The 15,156-nt window shown below is 37.0% G+C and overlaps 1 protein-coding gene across 4 annotated transcripts in view; it reads right to left on the reverse strand.

The window, feature by feature from the left end:
- LOC306876510 (leucine-rich repeat and calponin homology domain-containing protein 1-like) overlaps positions 1-15,156 on the reverse strand; it is a 48,732-nt gene that overhangs the window by 7,488 nt on the left and 26,088 nt on the right. The window contains exons 8-20 of one of the 4 annotated variants that reach the window (XM_079427755.1): positions 12,098-12,203; positions 11,353-11,438; positions 9,950-10,017; positions 9,760-9,822; positions 9,488-9,565; positions 9,320-9,356; positions 8,085-8,198; positions 6,689-6,745; positions 6,495-6,564; positions 5,426-5,539; positions 2,345-2,454; positions 1,944-2,081; positions 1,000-1,077 (exon numbers count right to left, since the gene is read on the reverse strand). In XM_079427755.1, the coding sequence (XP_079283881.1) occupies positions 1,000-1,077; positions 1,944-2,081; positions 2,345-2,454; positions 5,426-5,539; positions 6,495-6,564; positions 6,689-6,745; positions 8,085-8,198; positions 9,320-9,356; positions 9,488-9,565; positions 9,760-9,822; positions 9,950-10,017; positions 11,353-11,438; positions 12,098-12,203 (1,119 nt within the window). The remainder of the gene's footprint in view (positions 1-999; positions 1,078-1,943; positions 2,082-2,344; positions 2,455-5,425; positions 5,540-6,494; positions 6,565-6,688; positions 6,746-8,084; positions 8,199-9,319; positions 9,357-9,487; positions 9,566-9,759; positions 9,823-9,949; positions 10,018-11,352; positions 11,439-12,097; positions 12,204-15,156) is intronic. The other 3 variants (XM_079427756.1, XM_079427757.1, XM_079427758.1) reach the window with 3 other exon arrangements.

The following is a 15,156-nucleotide window of genomic DNA, read 5'->3' on the forward strand; positions in this document are numbered from 1 at the left end:
AAAAAGACATGCATCATATCGACAACAAACACTTCGTCCATGTTTCAAGGGAACATGGACATTGCGCTCATTGTTGCTAGTTAAGACATACAAAGATTTTCATAGGCATGATAGCTGTAATTGCTTCTAGCTTTATCTGGACAATATATTACGCAAACTGTCACACTGAATTGATGAAATAAAGGTTTTTATGAACATTTTTACACAGAAATTCATTCCACTCATCTGTTATGGTTTGTCGTCTGTTTATCAGTACACTGCAATTCTCTCTGTCACAGCTCAAGGAAACATGAACATTTATCAGAGAGCAGGTCATAGCCATTAACAGGATGGAATGGAGCCCTAGAAATGGATGAAGCCTAAAGCCATGATGATAACATCTTAATACAACACCATGATGCAGCTCTAGTAGGGTTATATGAAGAAAGTGCCTTTAAATGCTGTTCTATGATCAGTTTTCCCAACATTTATTGACCAGAGAAGGTTCAGATGTTTCTTGAAGCTGATAAACAAGGCAGAAATATCTCCAAAACGTTTTCAAGGGTGTGACTAATCACAGATCAGTGTGAGGCAATCTCAGCTGCTTCAACCAATCAGATTAGAGGTGGCTAATGTACAAAATCAGTCAAGTAACAACATGTATTTTACCTGGATTTGTTTTCAAGGAGCCCTGTGTGCACAGCTTCATTGTCAGAAAAACTCATTTAAACTAATCATACAGGTTTCATTCAGTGGAAATCCCCATTAGCAGTCCACCTCACTGAAGCACTAGTTACAGCATGTAAAAAATATAGAATCAGCTTTAAATGGAATCTTTCACCGGATCAGAATAACAATAGTATGATATATTGTTCTTGTTGACCACAAATACCAGTAAATGATGTTTTTAATTTAGGACTGCACATAAGAGACGAAAATAAAGCGAAAACTGTGCAAACAGTGGCCCTTGAGAAACAGATCTAGTTCGTTTGGCATTTTAAATAAAAATTAAATATTCACCTCAGGGACTCCCATTTTCCTGCAGGCGTCCAAAAAGTTTTCAACATTTCTGCGACATTTAGCCATGCTAAGCTTGGGCTGAAGGTTTAACGTATCCATATACAGATGTCAAAAAAGAGAGAAAGAGAAAAAACAAACAAACAAAACAAAACAGGTTAAACTTCAGGCTAACAAACACATGCGCTACCATTCAAATGTTTTTTTAAGGAAATTATTTTTTTTTATACATCAAGGATGCATTAAACTGATCAAAAGTAATTTGCCATTACATGAATAAAATACACATGAAGGGGCTCATTAACTGAGAAACCAAAATTGATCTTGATCTTTTCACATATCGTTTGATTGATATGTACTGAGTATTTATGTATTTTTAACTCAAAAGGCAGCGTCAATCTATGAAGGACGCAGACTGTCAAACACACAACTGTTAGCCAATCATAGCAGTGGGTGTTTACTTCTGAGGCCCTGTTTACACTAGTGTGTTTTCATTTTAAAACGCATAACTTTTACTATGGTTACGCCTATCGTTTACACTACTCCAGCGTTTTCGAGGTCGAAAACATTCAAACAGAGCGTTCTGATGAGGGGGGTCAAAACAGGACAGAAAATAGCCTATTACTTCTAAATGATGTTTTTTGTTGTAAAAATCTAGATAACATTATAAGTGGACCTCAGAGAACAGTGCAAAATAAAAAACAGAGGCATTTCATGTCCCCTTTAAAATATGTTCAAATAGAAAAGTTGTTTTAAATTATACAATTTACAATTACTTTAAATAATAATATTTGACAATATTACTGTTAAAGCCTTAGTAAGCACAAACACTTCTTTTTTAAAAATAACATTTAAATAATATATTTCGAAATATAACTGACCTCAAACTTTTGAGTGGTAGTTTATAGTGTTTGTGTAAATGTGTGGATAGTTCAGAGATGACTCACCACTGCAGGGGATGGTACATGGATACTGGCCACTGAACGTGGCCGAATGTGATTAACTAGATGACAAAGCACGACCCCATCCATGAGAGAAGAGCCCAGATCTTCTGGAAGAACTACTTTCAGTCTGCTCTCAATACTCTGGCAAAATCAACATGATTGGGATATAAATAAAACATTTTCATACAAATATTTTAGTCAAAAAAGAGAATCGTATATATAGTAGCTAAAATAATTTGGATATTTCTACCACCCTTAACACATTTGACAATTAAAAAGATCCAAAACCCCTTTTTCGCTTTGAACAGTATATCCATTGTTTTACTAAATTCTTCTTTTGATTTTTTTGGTTTGAAAAGTGTTTAGTTAATTTACATAGCTTCTGTGTGAGTGTGTTTGCTTACCTCTCGTAGTTGCTCTATGAGCTCCAGCTCCTCTCTGAGCTGCTCCATCTTTCTCCTCATGGTGAACTGAGGATCCACTGATTCCAGAGTCTTGTGCGTCCTGAAAAACACTGTCACACAACTGAAGCGTCACCAGTCTGCACAGAGCACATTTTATCTCCTGTCTTACTCTTACATGCATAAAGACTCACTCTCATTTAATCACTTTCTTTTAACGTCACATCCATCATGATATCCCAAAACTCTAAACTTTAGGTCAGTGTCAATTTTGACATGAAGAGGATTAAACCGTAATCAAATGCTATTACTATTACTTTTTAAATAACAAGCTGCCTTTATTGTCTATTTACATCACAATGAACATCCTGAATTCTTAAGGGAAATGAGAAGCTGTCCTTAAGTGACAGCTGATAGCCTTTATTATATGATATTTCCCCACAAAGGGGAGCACTAGACATGAGAGAAAGAGGGAGACGGAGAAAGACAAGAACACAATGCTTCATTCCACACATCTGAGTGTGTTTCTGTAGTTGCATAACCTCTCATCCTGTGAAGAAATGAAAGAAAGAGGACAGTATGTAGGGAACATCAAAAGGATCTTATTCCAGAACATTTCTCCCTCTTTATGCTGTCTCAGTTCAAAGCCCTGGAGCAGTGTTTCGTGCTTGGACACTGATGTAAAACAGCAAGCGCACGTTAGACATCTCTGAACAGAATTAGAAAAAATGAGAGTGTGTGTGTACAAATTTGTACACAAAAGTGAGGTAAATCTGTGATGTAAATGTTAAAATAGTATAAAATCAAAGTAAATCTTTAATTTTGTTCCCCAATTGTATAAATGAAGAAAGTTAGGGTTAGGATGTATTATTTATACCTATAAGTATATAAAAACAAAAGAGGTCTAAATAGCTAACTTTCATAGTTTAGATAGTTAAATGTGTGTGTGTGTGTGTGTGTGTGTGTGTGTGCGTGTGTTTGGATCACAGTGAAAAACAGTCTCTGAAAAGTCACCTTTCATGCTTCTGGGGCAAGTCTGTGCTTTAGGGTACATTTAATTACTTAAAAGTATGTATTTTTCATGTTCCCATTCCTTCTCCTTTTCCTGCCAGCCTAGCATAGCAACACTGGCTCAACCAATGATGTGAATTTGGGGGCGAGGCTATCTGTTTGTTCACCAATAGCAAACCAGGGTTGTGTTTGGGGAAAGCTGTTTGAAAACAGTCATTTTTTTTAAGCTTGACACAAATTAAACAATTCAGCTTGAAAGCGAAGTGTCTTTCTCTCAAGTTTTCTTTCTGTCTCAATGTCTCTAAACTCTAAGAGCAGCACACATCCTAATCCAACTCTTTCACGTGTTTACTGTTACATTGTGTGCAAGAGACAGCAAGTATTCCAGAAAGTTATTGACAAAAAGTGCACTTAAAGGCACTTCACAGACAGAAAAAACAAAACAAAAACCACACTGAGGAGAGTTTCTGGTGTCCAACAGCAAGTTACAAATTCTCCAAGTTTTAGTAGTATTTCTCTTGTGGAGAGAAATAAACCTCTGTAGAATCTGAACACACTGTCATTCATAAAGTGCATTTTTGTCTAATCTGATTTTGATTTTAACTACCAATAAGAGTGTAGTAAAATGTAGACATTTTATGTTTAAAAACATTTCACAGACTTATGTTTAGATCCCGTAAAAAGGCGCCAGATTCATCTGGATTCAATAAAGTTTTAATATTTAATAAGTTCACTACTCAAGTTCAAGTTTCAATACTACCATTAGTACAGAGCTATTCATTAGTGAACTGTTCTCTCGTCCATCATTCCCTCCTCCTCTTTCTCTGTCGCAAGACGATGAGTAAGTACAGATGTCTTCTGGCAGTTTTTCATCCTCTGAAAGCATTTCCACTTAAATGGAGGTCTGATTTTCCCTCTGGGGCCATTATCTAATGCTTCAACATAGCCGCTCTATAAATACACACAGCTCCATTTAAAGCCACTGGGCCACCCCAAATTTCAGCTCAACCACATCCCCTCTCACTCATGTGTTTTAAAAGATCCTGCAACACTACACCACAAACCTCAGAAACATTTTTCTTACTTTCAGACACAAACAATTGCCTACACATGATGAGTGACAAATTTGTACTAAGCTAAAAGAAACAGTTCACCCAAAGATGTAAATTCTGTCATCCTTTACTCACCCTCATGTTGTTCCAAACCTTTATTTCTTCTGTGGAACATGACAGATATTTTGAGAAATGTCTCGTGTGTTTTTCTGTCCATACAATGGAAGTCAATGGTCATCAAAACTGTTTGGTTATCAACATTCTTCAAAAGATCTTCTTTTTGCGGAAGAGAAAGAAATTTATACAGGTTTGGAATGACATGAGGGTGAGTATATGTTGACAAATCTTTCATTTTTCAGCTTTCTCCGGCTCCTAATGAATCTTACTTATTTCTTAATTCATTTCTTCCACATCTGAACTTTCAAAAATATTAAATTTCTCTCAGCCAAATAGGAAATGTCAGTCAGTAGGCTGAAGTATTCAGCCATTTTTGAAAAACAAGTGTCATTTTTAAATTTAAAGCATTAAAGAAGAAAAAAAGGTGGACAGACTAAATGTTTACATTGTCTAAGGATAATGAGAGTAATGCTTGCCCAAGCAAAATCTGCTGCCATCATGCTAGGGTACTGTGGGTGGTTGCCAGAGTGTTGCTATGCAGTAGGGAGTTACAAAGCAGTTGCTAAGGGTTTTTTTGGATGTCATAAAGCATTGCTATGTGGTAGCTAGGGTGTTCTGGGTGGTTGCTTTCACTTTCTTTCACTTTCACTTCACTTGCTTACCGGCCCAAGTCAGAAGAGTCCACACCCAAAAGTCGTTGTTATTCTTGTTCCAGTAGCGTGGAAAATGAATTACATATTATTAAAGGTTTATTCAAATCTCTATGAAAGTGACTCAAAGGCTCAGCAACCACCACTAAAAATATAAAATAAGAAAAAAATAAGAATAAAAAAAAAAAAAAAACACAAAAGAGACTAATTGCAATGCATGGGACTGCACAGGACAATACATTGAGCAAACCTACCACTGCTTGGCATGTCTCCATCAGCTGGGCTAGGGGGCGTGCCTCTATCAGTGGGCGGGGCCTGTGTAAGGGGGAGGGGACAGGGCGGAGTCGAGCACGGCACAGATGGGGAAGCTAGATGCAGGTATCAATATTAAGCATAGTGCCAGTAGGAGGAGGAGCCAAACAAATCATTTTCATTGGAAAACCACAGGAAACAGGCAGGAGTTTCAGGTATCAGAAAATAAGAGGGTGCCAAGCAACAGTAGTGTGTGTAATAAAAGCAGACAAGCAAGCGAGCAGCAGTTCAGGGAAACAGATAAATAAAAGGGAAGAGAAGGAAGCAGGAAGATATGCAAAGCAAAATGACACGTAAATACAGCACAACACAAAAGAGAAAATATTAAAAACAAAAACAAATTCAATGTTAGCAGCATTTCAGTACCAGTTTGTTGGCATGCTGTTCATGCACCTGGTACAAATTACTATTATTTATGTTAACTGTCAGACTCAGGGCATGGTATTGCTGATAATCTTAGACATGAATAACAGATCACAGATAATGATGCAAATGCTAGCTTAGATGTTAGAGGGGGAAGCAACAAGAAGCCTCTAGGCAGCTAAACAAACAGCTACATGAATTAAACAGCATCCAGATGAAGCAAGCTGTTTTGTGTTTATTTAACTGTATACATTAATAATGAATGGTGTTTGTGAAAATATTAAATCTCTGTGTAAAGAAAATACAGGACATATTCAGTTATCATGTGCTTTTTATAAACCTATCCAGATGCAGTTTAGGCCCTGAAGCCAAGACAGTAATGTTAAACAGCAATATGAATGGATAAAAAGCCTGACTGTAATATTATATGGTTTTTATGAGCTTGACAGGATAACAGGTGTTGGCCACAGGCAAAAGGATCTTTACATACAAACACTTCCACCCTCTTACTACTGAAATGCGATGATAATGAGAGAGCCCAAAATGTGCACCATCCTCTAAAGTGCAACGCCACCCATGCCAACCTCACCATCAAAATGCCAACAAGCACATTGGCACCATGTGTTAGTAAAACAACACGGTTCTCACCTGATCTGGGCTTCAGACCAAAGGGAGGGGAGCTCAGTGTGGGGCTGGAAACTGGGGTTTGGTCTTCACTCTGGTTCGTGACAAACACATTCAGCATAAGTTCACTGAATCATTTTTAAAACATTCCGTTGCATAACGTTACAGTGATGTAAAGCCACAGTAACATTAAACTGCGAGTCAGAAAAAAGATTTACCTTGGTAACTTGGTTCTCACAACTATCACCTGATCCTTCCTGGCCAATCACGTCACCCTAAGAGTGAGAAAAAAAGTCTGTGGGATTCTTGAGATGATGTAAGACGTTAACAGACCATCTCTTTAGACATAGTCAAACAATGGATCACTGTTCTCTGCTTCCATATGACTCTTTGTCTTTCTTTCTCGAGTCTCTGTTTGTTTTTCCCCTTTCATTAGAGTAGAAGGACAATTATATGATTCTCAAACCCAAGTTTACTTTTACTTTAAATATATAATTTCTATTCAATCTAAAATGGAGATTTATGAAGTCATGGAGGTTATATCATGGACTAAAAGTACTGTTAATAAACATGAATGGATCCAGCACAACATACATTTCAAACACTGTATACTGGGTGAAAAAAGGCATAGATTCAATCTACAAACCAGTGGAAAATCTGTGGAATTATGCAGAATGAACTGGTAAAATGCTAAACAGTGTACTTCAAATTGTAGTGTTATTGTGAACGATTCACCAGTGCACATTATTCCAAATAAATAATATTTTTGTCTTTGCAATCTTTAATCAAAATGTAATAACTTGCTTTTCCCTTAAAACAACGTTAAAGGGATAGTTTACATTCTGTCATCATTCACTCACCCTCATGTTCCAAACATGTATGACTTGCTTTCTTCTGCAGAACATAAAAGTAGATATTTTGTAAAATGCTGCTAGCCAAATACATCTCAAAATATTTACTTTTATATCCTACAGAAGAAAGAAAGCCATGAGGGAATGCCATGAGCGGTAAGAAAATTATATTTATCTCTTCAACTATAAACTACAATTGCTTACCAATAGCCAAACAAATTATTTCAGCACTTTTTTTTTTTTTTTTTTTTTTAGCAATCTTGTATCTTACATTCTGGTATGGAACACCTTCCTTTTATAATTCAGTCACTTCCAGATGAATAAAATCAAGAGAATTCACATTGATTTTAATGAACAAAAATGCAGAGGCCATATAGAACTTGTAAATGGCAGTGGCTCCAATTCTGTGGAAGTCTGCGTTGTTTTCTTTGGAGTTTTGCGTACAGATTCTGCGTGGGTCTGCTAGGAATGAGCTGCACGTTCGCAATAGCACAACAACAATGAGAATGAGATCACCACAACACAAACAAAAAGCACATATGTGGCAGCTACATCTAAACCATTTGTTTGGGCAATTCTGTACAAAGTGCACTGCATACAAACGACAAAAACACACTTACGCCAAATGATGAATCATTTCTGAGAGACCAGCTGCATTTTTTATAACAATGTCCCCACTTGACTTGCACAAGTTGCCCAAGTGTTCACCGGTCAAACAGGATGCATCTATAGGCTGAATGGCAGGTCTAGTTTGCCAGATTACCTGTTGTGCCATGTGCAGGGCATACTGTTGACAAGCGAGCTGGGCCTCGAGCCGGGCCCGTTCTAGAATGTACTGTCTCTTCCTCTGGAACTCCCAGCATTCTCCAGGAGCTGCCTTCAATGATAATCACGGCTCTTAAGACCATCAAACTATGACACTAACCACAGCACACATCACGCTGGTAAAAACAGCCCAGGAGTTTAACTGGATGTACTTAAAACACACAATCTGCACGGCTAACCTGAACTACTGCACAGCATGGCTAATTACGGTTAATTACAGTTTTAATAATAGGAAATATTTTCTTATCATCCAAATAATCACATCACAACACAGCAAAGACATCTACAGTACATACACAAATGACAACACAAAAAACTACCACAACAGACCACTGCAAAATAAAGGCACAACATACACCACCATTCAAAAGATTGGGGTCAGTAGGATATATTTTTAAAGAAATGTATACTTTTACTCAGCAGGGATGCATTTAACTGATCAAAAGTGACAGTAAAGACGTTTATAATAAATAAATGCTGTTCTTTTGAACTTTATATTCATCAAAGAATCCTGAAAAAATTGTATCATGATTTTTACAAAAATATTAAGCAGCACTGATAATAATAAGAAATATTTCTGAGCACCAAACTAGCATATTAGAGTGATTTCTGAAGAATCACATGACACTGAAGACTAATGTCAAATTTTGTCAGTGATTTTAAATTGTAATAATATTTCACAATATTACTGTTTTACTGTATTTTTATCAACTAAATGCAGCCTTGGTGATTTTTAATGCTTCTTTTAAAATCTTACAAAATCTTATCAACCCCAAACTTTTGTAGTGTAAGTACTTCAAACCAAATAGTGTTTTGTAATCAGAGAGGCTACTGTCTTTAATTTTGAGCAGTTCAGGTGAAGGGAATGGATTTTTGCAGCTGCTCTTGAATGAATGAAAAACTAGCACCTTTTGAAATAATAAACTATGTAAAATATGATGTCACATAACTGACATCACATAATCAGTCTTTAAGGTGTGTGAAAGACAATCCCGCTGGGAAACTGCGAAACTGGTCTACCCTTCAACAATAGCCCTCTGATCTCAGAGGAACTCTAGAGAAACACTGCAGTCTACAGCAGCACTATAAAGAAGGAAATGAACAGTATACTTAGAGGAACCAGTAAGGTCCTCTTGTACATGTGTCTGACGTTAACTTGTACCAGCGGTTTACCTTAGGTGTCGCCTGACTCTCGGTACTCTCTTGGCCACTGCAGGAAGACAAAAACAACAATGGGGTGTTGGTGAAAACTGAACCATGTAAAACAGCATTTGAATGTATTTCTACTACTACTGTTTTGTATTTACTGTAAAACATTTAAACTGTGAAGCTGTAACTTACTTGAGCGACTCGTCTACTGTAACCATTTCCACAGGGTAGAGCTTAATACCAGCGAGACCAGTTGAGTTCATGTTAACCCTATATACAAACACAAACAAGTTAAATCTATTTAATTTAAATAGTACTTTTCACAACACACATTGTTTCAATTGAGCTTTACAGAAAACCATAAACTAATGTCAGTTCACATATCTTCATGTCTTACAGTTGTATTTAGTAGATCTGGACAATGATATAGTTGGTGACACACACCATTAACACTGTTATACTACCTGTTAGGATCCTGTAGCATCTCCACTGCTTCCTTTAACTGATTGATCATGTTAACCTTTGATCTGTTGGACCCAGTAAAATATATAAGAACATATAATTTAACTAGTGACCAAATTCAAAGATCGCAAGGGTTCAAAGAAAGACAGAAACACAGAGATACACATGATACATATCTGGATATAAACGTACGTTTGTTCTGAAGTCCAGTTGTTGTCTTCCTCTATCCTGAGGGGCTCATCGAAATCCGAACCTCGACCCTTCAAACACACACATCAACTTCAGCTGCAAACTCTATCATGTGACAACAGGCTAAAGGCCTAATTGGCTAGAATTGAATGAAACCGATTCACCACCGACTGTTTGAAAGGGTGACGCACACGCAGATGGGAATACAGACACACACAGCCTTATAGGCACAATGTCCCTCTAGATGTGGGTTACTTCACAAGGGAACTGCTAATGCACAAATAAACACTGTCTGCGCCAATCCAATGATGCAATGAGACATTATCAGACAACCTAACAGTTACTGGAACATAAAGCACTTTGCCAAGAGAGGCAGATGAAAAATATAACAAGAAAAGAATGGAATGAAAGGGAAATAGGGTAGATAAAGGCAGGAAAGAGAAGAAAAAAGATGTTCAAAATACTCCAGCTGCGGCTCAAACTAGGACATTACAACTATAATGGGAAACAGCCAACATTAAATAAAAAGGAAAAACAGTACAAACAAAGTAAACAAACAACAGATCTAACCAGTTTCAAATCAGATATTCCCACAATATTCTGAAAAGCGGGATGATTTCTCATGAATCTTGCAAAGCAAAAAAACATGCCTCTTTTCCATTTAGAGCAGTGGTTTTCAATGAGGCCAAAAAAGGACTTAAATGATTCATAATAAGAATTAAAATGACTAAACAAAAACAACTATGCTTTGTCTCCGAAGAACCAGGATTCCTACAGTCTTGGAGAACCTGGTGATAGATTAATTTCATGTGATTTCCTGGAAAAGTCAAAATGATTGAAATATTAATAAAACTCCATGGGCATTTTTATACAATTTACAAATACACATTTTTCTAGTTATGTCAAGCTCTAGAATATTTTTTTAGATAGAAATTGTAAGTATGTTTATTTATTTAATATTAGTAATCCATAACATTAAGTTACAAACAACTGGAAAAATAATTTCTGAATATTATTGTGGACAATGGGGGACCCTGGTGCCAATCTGGAACTATTCCACACAATTTAAACAGAAAATGTGGTGTCGAATTGGCCACAAAAATCTGCTGGTCTTAAACCAGAAACTGCTAACGTCAGAGTTCAGGGCAGGATAATGTGCTCACCAAGTTCAGTTTTAAAAACAACAACAACAACTTAATCTGGCTTCTGCACAGCACCATTTAATTGGCAAAAGGATAACAGTGTAATGAAAGAGAAGAAAGCGAGACTGGAAAATATGCACGAAACTGATCTAAACCAGCCTGGGTGGAGTAAAACCGCCTGATCCTCACTGTGCTTAAATTCCAGCTTTCAATACAAACACACTTCTGACAGACCATGAATAGATCAATCTTGAACACACTCACTTTGATATAGCTGACGAACGGTGAGCTGAGGGTAGAGTCTCGATAGCTTAGATGCTCCTTGAGAGATTCCGATGAACTTCTGTCTCCTACCGGACACGCACACACATAAAAATGACTAAATTATTATACTGACCATGCTAAAGAGTTTTTCACTGACACTAAATCTAAATCAAAACTGTTTTCAATTACCTAGTAATGTAAGTGTAACACAATTTTTGCTTTAAAAAAATCTAAACAATACTGACATTATGCCATAATTGCTGTAGATAAACTTAATTCGAACCCTGGAGCATTCCTCTAACTGAAAACAAACAGAAACCTACTGTAATTACTGTAGTGTTCTTCTAGAATGAACTGCACACATGCACACATGCAGACACAGAGTGGACATGTCAAGTAAATCTTATTGAAAGCTTAAAGACTAAAGGACCCCCCTATCAGCTTAGCAGTCACACACACACTCTCTGAAGAATAGCACACACACACAGACACACTTTTTCTTTCTTCCTGCAATGTTCTCGGTTTTCATCTCCTCCTCCCTTAATTCTCCTTATGTGCTGACACTGACTTCCCAGCCAGTATCCACACTTCCTGTCCAGGACCTTCCCCTGGGCTTAACCTGGGTCTCATACACTCTCTGTATCACTCTACTGTTGTGTCAGCCTAGTAAGAGGATGTTTTTCTCTACAGGCTTTTAATATCCTGTCCACACATGTGAGGGCATGTTTGCGCGTGTGAGCAGCACCTGTCAGAGCGCTGATGTGTTCACTGGAGTCGTCTTTGCTCAAGCCCTCCTCCTCTGTGATGTTGGTCATGGGCACATTCAAGCTGAGACTGTCTTCATCTGATGGCTAGAACACAAAAACACACCACATCTAAAACACCACCTAGACAAACACTAAAAAATACACTATACATTGTTTAAAATTGTATAGTTTATAAGATTAAAGTAATTGTGCTAGAATTGTGATGGTATATTTTTATAAGGATTCAATATGGTGTCAGTTTCAAACAGCTTTGATTATACAGGGCTCCAAACTGTGACTGAAATGGTCGCAATTGCGACCAAAAATATTAATTTGCGAGTGAAGTTTTTGCTGAGGTCGCCACTGGCGACTATATATAATTTGCATGAAAGGACATTTTCCCGATTGTTTTGCGCTCACATCTTTTGTTATGTTCACGTATTAAACTTACATAAGACGATGCGCATCAAAGTTTTACTGGAAAAGAGTTTCAAACAGTCCTCGTCTCTGCCGCACACAGTCTGCTGAACGCAGTGAGAGAGACCTGAAAGGGCCTGTTTACACCTGGTCACTTCATGCATTTTCTCTGATCGGATATCTATATGATTTGTTAAAACGTTTCCCCATTTACACTTGGCCACATAAATGTGTCTTCGCAAAACGTATATAAATCCGTTCTTCAATTCCCGCTTCATATGCAAATATAACGGAGTTCACGTCAATGAAAGCAATGGATAATTTTATTAATTATCAGCTAATTTCAATATCAGAGACCGCAACAAGAGAGCGCGCGGCATCAGCACTGGAAAGATAGGCTAGTCTCGCTACTTTTAATGAAGAAGATTGTGTGTTGAGCGTCTGCGACTTACTTTCAGGTTCATTCAGTTTGCGCGTCGCTTGCTGAAGAAATACTCCGCTACTCATCCGCGGTGATGCTTGTTGCATTGCGCTGTCATATCTGACTATAACATGCCATATAGCCTATAAAATGCTCTCACACGTCTATTATTTTAATATTATGGGAGGAGTAAAATGACCATATGTGGTTTCAACAACCAGATGCATTTACACTTGTCCAGTTTCGCCCAGACCACCTCCTGAAGTGGTTCGAGCGATTGGATTTATATCCGTCTCGAATGCGTTTCGGACGGCATTTACACCTGGTCTTTTCAGGATCAGATAGCTATCCGATCAGGAAAAAATGCATGAAGTGACCAGGTATAAACAGCCCCAAAGTGCAAGTGCAGAAAAGCCGTGTCTATTTCGTGCACAACTTGAACAAACTTCAACAGGTAAAGCTGTCAGCTCTGTGGATACTGGCAATATCGTCAACAATTCTCATTTATAATCATTACTAATATGGCTTCTTCTTATCGAGATCTTAGTCTATATGCTGTGTTCTGTTAATGCATGGACTTCCTGTTATTTGAAGCGCACTTGCCATCCAGTAATCGCAAAAAGCTTTGTGCTGTCTTACTTTTTAATAAACAAAGTATCAGCTTTAAAATGCTACGAAATTCAAATGATGTGGTTTGGGTGCTCTTTAATGCGGACCACAAGCGCACACTTTCGGTAATATAAACACCAGTACCCCGCGTCCACACGGTCCGTGTATGCGTCCGGATCGCGCGAGCGGAGAGTATCGCACTTGATGCTCAGGCGAGATCTCTTTAGCACCTCAGTTAAAGCAGCAAGTGAACCCATTATATATTTCGATTTACTACTATAGTATGAAATTAACATGATCAAAAGGTAGGCAATAAGAAAGCCTATAGTACTGAAATGTTTTATGTAAAAGCTCATTCAGTGTTTCAAACTGAGGAAATGTATAAAGCTTGTAAACATTGCATTGTAATACATTTACCTCTGAATAACCACTCAGTGTCCATAAACTCATCAGTCAGCTAGAAAAATAACTATAAAGAGGAGCATTTTGCTATATTTATGCGCTGTTGCATATTAATATTTTTACTTATTCTGTTGTACATGATTCAACTCCTTCTATATGCATTTTACTAATGAAGAAAAACAGACTGAATGTGTGAAAGACGTGACAACATTTATAGGATGCACTGCACTCAGTTGCCAAGTGATGCTTATGGTCCATGATATTGGTACAGATTCTGTGTAACGAACAATTATTTGTGACTGTATATTTCAAGTTGTAAAAGACATTTAATTCACACTTTAAGTGAACCTTAGTCCCCCGGTCGACCTGATCATCTACAAGATGGATTAAAATGCTGATAAAGCCTAGAAAAGATAAGACATAAACACATGACAAAATTATTGAAATGTTAAAATAGGGGGGAAAAATAAAATGATAATAATAAAATAAACCACTTTTATTCTGTGGCACCTAAAAAAATAATTTGGCGCCTAAGTTTTTCTTTTATAGGAGCCAGTGGCTCCTTACTCGATTTTTTTGTCTGGAGCCCTGTTATACATGTACTACAGTCAATTAGTATCTCTAATTGTATGAAGGAATTATAGTTAAAAGCAGCAAAAACATAAACCAGCTCATATAATGCCACAATTAGGTAAAAGTTAGCAGAGTATTGAAAAAACTGTGGCGGGAATACTGGGAGAATTTCAAAAAGAAAAGTAAAATGTGACGATGAGATCATTGTTTAATACTATATAAAAATGTGAGTTGCAAGTGAGATTGTTGGATGTTCTGCAAGAATTCTCGTCTTAGTTGTCTTGAGCAATAAAGTCTGATTTTGGCATCTGGAACTTCCTGACTTGAGAGATTCTTCATGAAAAAGCGAGAAGACGACATTGTCTACCAAACATTTAACTGAAAAAATAGCATAGGACACTATCACTAATAGTTCAGCCTTAAAATTATTTTTTATAGTCTTAATCTGACATTTATTTTCATATCTATGTATGAATCTATCATGTATCATTTATAGCTTAAAAGTATTGATTTGTATTTATATTGATGCATATTGATGTTCTATTATTGTTATTCTATTTACTCTGTAAAGCACCATGAGAAGCAACCTTTAAACTATATTTTATAAAAAACGTTTTATAAAATTTATATAAAAAT

This window comes from Barbus barbus (genome assembly GCF_936440315.1).
Source record: "Barbus barbus genome assembly, chromosome: 10".
NCBI classification, from domain to species: Eukaryota; Metazoa; Chordata; class Actinopteri; order Cypriniformes; family Cyprinidae; genus Barbus; species Barbus barbus.